General features: G+C 48.7%; 1 protein-coding gene across 1 annotated transcript; it reads right to left on the bottom strand.

Moving 5' to 3' along the window:
* Window positions 1-1,143: 1,143 nt before the first annotated feature.
* Window positions 1,144-2,478, bottom strand: POU3F3 (POU class 3 homeobox 3). The gene has a single exon (XM_053704888.1). The coding sequence runs from the start codon at window positions 2,476-2,478 to the stop codon at window positions 1,144-1,146; it is 1,335 nt and encodes a 444-aa protein (XP_053560863.1).
* Between the last annotated feature and the right edge of the window lie 733 nt (window positions 2,479-3,211).

Raw genomic sequence — 3,211 nt, 5'->3', positions numbered from 1 at the left:
GGAAAAAATAAATTACCGTTTTTGCAGAAGTTCATAGTTATTTTGAATAAAATATTAAAAGAAGTCTTTTTGATGAAAATATAAAGCAATTTTTTTTTAGATCAATATCCAGATCTAATTTTCATTACAGTCTTTTTTTATTTTTTATTTTTAATATTAAAACCTACCAAATATACTGCATGGAAATGGCAGCATTGAATAATTTCCTTGCCAGCACCCAAAGTTGGCAACAAATTAAGTGAGAAGTTAAGTGCAGCTGCAGATGTCCAGATTTTTTTTTCTCTCTAATCCCCTTTCCTTTTAATGTAAGTCAGTCAAAAATATTTTTTTAAAAAACGGAGGAACTTATTAATGGTTTTCTGGAATTAATTCTAGAGAAAAAAAAACAGGATATTTGACATCTTATTAGAATCCAATATTTACTTCTGTCTGTTCACTAAACTTTTTAAGCATAAAACCTCAAGTAACAATTATACGCTCATATCCTTCCTGGTTGCTGTTGAGTATATTCCAATGTATTTATTTACTCCCTTGAAGACAATTTTAGTACTCAGTGCTTCATTGCTTTTCTCAAAGTTGGAGACTTTTTGCTATTGTTTGGTGATCTGCTCTCAAGGATCTGCTCTGACTATCTGTAGATAACTAGAGAAAATTGTATTCTTTAATGCTGGCAAATTCCAGGTAGGAGCTCCAAATAGATTACTCCTTTGTGTCATTAAATTATGTTTATTTATTTACTTAAGATACCTTATTTAATTTATTTTTGTTTGTTTTGGGGTGGGCAACACATACTGGATGTTTATCATCTCAAAAACAATATGTGGGAGATTTAGTTTGCTATAAATGGATGGGAACCGGAAGGAAAATAAAAAATATTAAAAAATATAATATATAATAAAAAGGGACATCTGCAGATTTTTTTTGGTGCATTCTGCATTTCCACCCATGTGCCACAGCAGGAACAGTATAATTGCTGAAATTGCCCATTTAAAGTCGTTTTTTTTTTCTCCCTGCTGTGCTTATTTATTTTTTTATAGTTATTATTATTTATAATTATATAAAAAGAGCAGTCTGGGTGAGTCTTATTGGATTACCCCATGTGGCTTCCCTAGCCACACCGCTGCTGCTGGGTGCCCACTCCAGTCATTGTACACTAGTCTGCATCCCATGGTGAGGGGGCGGCGTGTCAGCCCCCACATTGCCCACCTGGGAGTAGACATCATCCGGGGTCTGCTGTTGGATCCCTGGAGGAGTCATTCTTTTTTCCTTCTGTCTCCGGTTGCAAAACCAGACCCTGACCACCTCTTTCTCCAGCTGCAGGCTGTCCGCAAGGTTGGTGATCTCCTGTGCTGAAGGTTTGGGGCATTTGAGGAAGTGACTCTCCAGTGCCCCCTTGACGCTCACCTCTATTGAGGTTCTCTTCTTTCTCTTTCTGCCCTGGGCTGCTATTTTATCGATGCTGGTGGGGCTGCCAGTTGAGGAGTCGGCCTCCTCCAGCCACTTGTTGAGCAGGGGCTTGAGCTTGCACATATTCTTGAAACTGAGCTGCAGCGCCTCAAACCTACAGATGGTGGTCTGAGAAAAGACATTGCCATAGAGGGTGCCCAATGCCAGGCCCACGTCCGCCTGGGTAAAGCCCAGCTTTATCCTACGCTGCTTGAACTGCTTGGCAAATTGCTCCAGGTCATCTGAGGTCGGGGTATCCTCATCAGAGTGGGGGTCGTGGCTGTTGACCCCTGTGTGATGCTGCTGCTGGTGATGTTGCTGATGCTGCTGCTGGTGGTGATGGTGATGATGATGGCCAGGATGGTCCCCCAGCTCAGGTGTATCTCCCCTCACCAAGCCTGGGTGCACTAGGCTCTGGCTCCCCGGGGGTGGGCTCAGCATACCGTTCACAGTGAATGCCCCGGACTGGGAGTAAAGCAGAGCTTGCTGCTGCTGCTGCTGTTGTTGCTGCTGCTGTTGCTGTGACGCCCCTCCTGCCATAGACTGGATGTGAGATGCTGTTGCTGCCCCCCAGCCTCCCGGGTGGCCTTGATGGGGTCCCAAGTGAGGCGGCCGATGGTGCAAGGCTGCCCCCGGGTGCAAATCGTCCCTGCCAGAACCCCCTTTGACGTCTTGTTGCTGCTGCTGCGGGCTCCCTGTCATCCCCACTGGGCTACTAGACCAAGGCGATCCCGCCTCCGCCGCCGCCGCAGCAGCTGCAGCAGCCGCCGCCGCCGCATGTGGCAGCGCCGTGACCCACTGGTGTGCGTGGCTCAGCATGTGCCCCCCGTTACTGGCCGCCATGGCCCCCTGCATGAAGTCACTCTGCACCATTTTCACCGTGGGGTCCCCCCGGTAGCCGCCTGACACTGAGGTGACTGCTGCGCTGCCAGGCTGCATCCCCCCTCCTCCCCCCGAGTCCGAATGCACAATGGATCCGGGGGAGAGGATGCTGTTGCTGGGGAGGTAGGGGTTAGAAGCAGCCGTGGCCATAGCTTCCCCCCTGCCCGTTGCTATCCACAGGTTTGGGGCTTCCTCTTCTCCTCCCCCGCAGCCTGTGTAGGGTTCCCCCTTGAGATGCACTTTTGTCCTTGGAGGATCAGCCCCTTCCCAGTGTCTCCAAGTGAGGGCTTCCCCCCTCCTCCACGCAGCGCTCAGTTCACCTGTTAGCGGGTCCTATCCACAGAGAAATAACAGTCCCGTTCCCCTTGTGGTCCCCTTTCCTCGCCAATGCAATTCCCCTTTTCTTCACTTTTATTGCTTCCCCTTTCTTGGCATTTGAAAGTCTTTGAATGATTTTTTTGTTGAGTCCTTTAAGTCCCCTCCTTCACAAGTTTACTAAAAATGCGCTGCCAAACTTCCTGTGATGAAGAAACATTACTCAAAAGTTGCTGCTGCAGCCTGAGCCTCTGGTCGGTGCCGTCAGTTGCTCAGGTAGGTGCTTCCGCATCTCCTTCTCGCTGCAGAGTGCTTGGGCTTGTTTCGCTGTGTGCCTCCGCTGCAGGGAAGCACTACATTAGACGGCTGTGTTCTGCTGCGCTGCCTTTAGACACTAACTCTTGGGGAAGTTGTCTGGGTTGCACTGGAGGCTCAGCTCAGCCTCCCCCTTTCTCCCACTGACAGCTCTCGGCGTCCCTCCCTCACTCGCAGCGCGCGGAGTGTAGAATGTTTACCCAGTCAGGCGCGCGCACACCACCACACTATCCCAAATACTAGGAAGCTGAGG

Source organism: Bombina bombina, chromosome 3 (assembly GCF_027579735.1).
Source record: "Bombina bombina isolate aBomBom1 chromosome 3, aBomBom1.pri, whole genome shotgun sequence".
NCBI lineage: Eukaryota > Metazoa > Chordata > Amphibia > Anura > Bombinatoridae > Bombina > Bombina bombina.
This window is presented reverse-complemented; position numbering and strand designations above follow the sequence as displayed.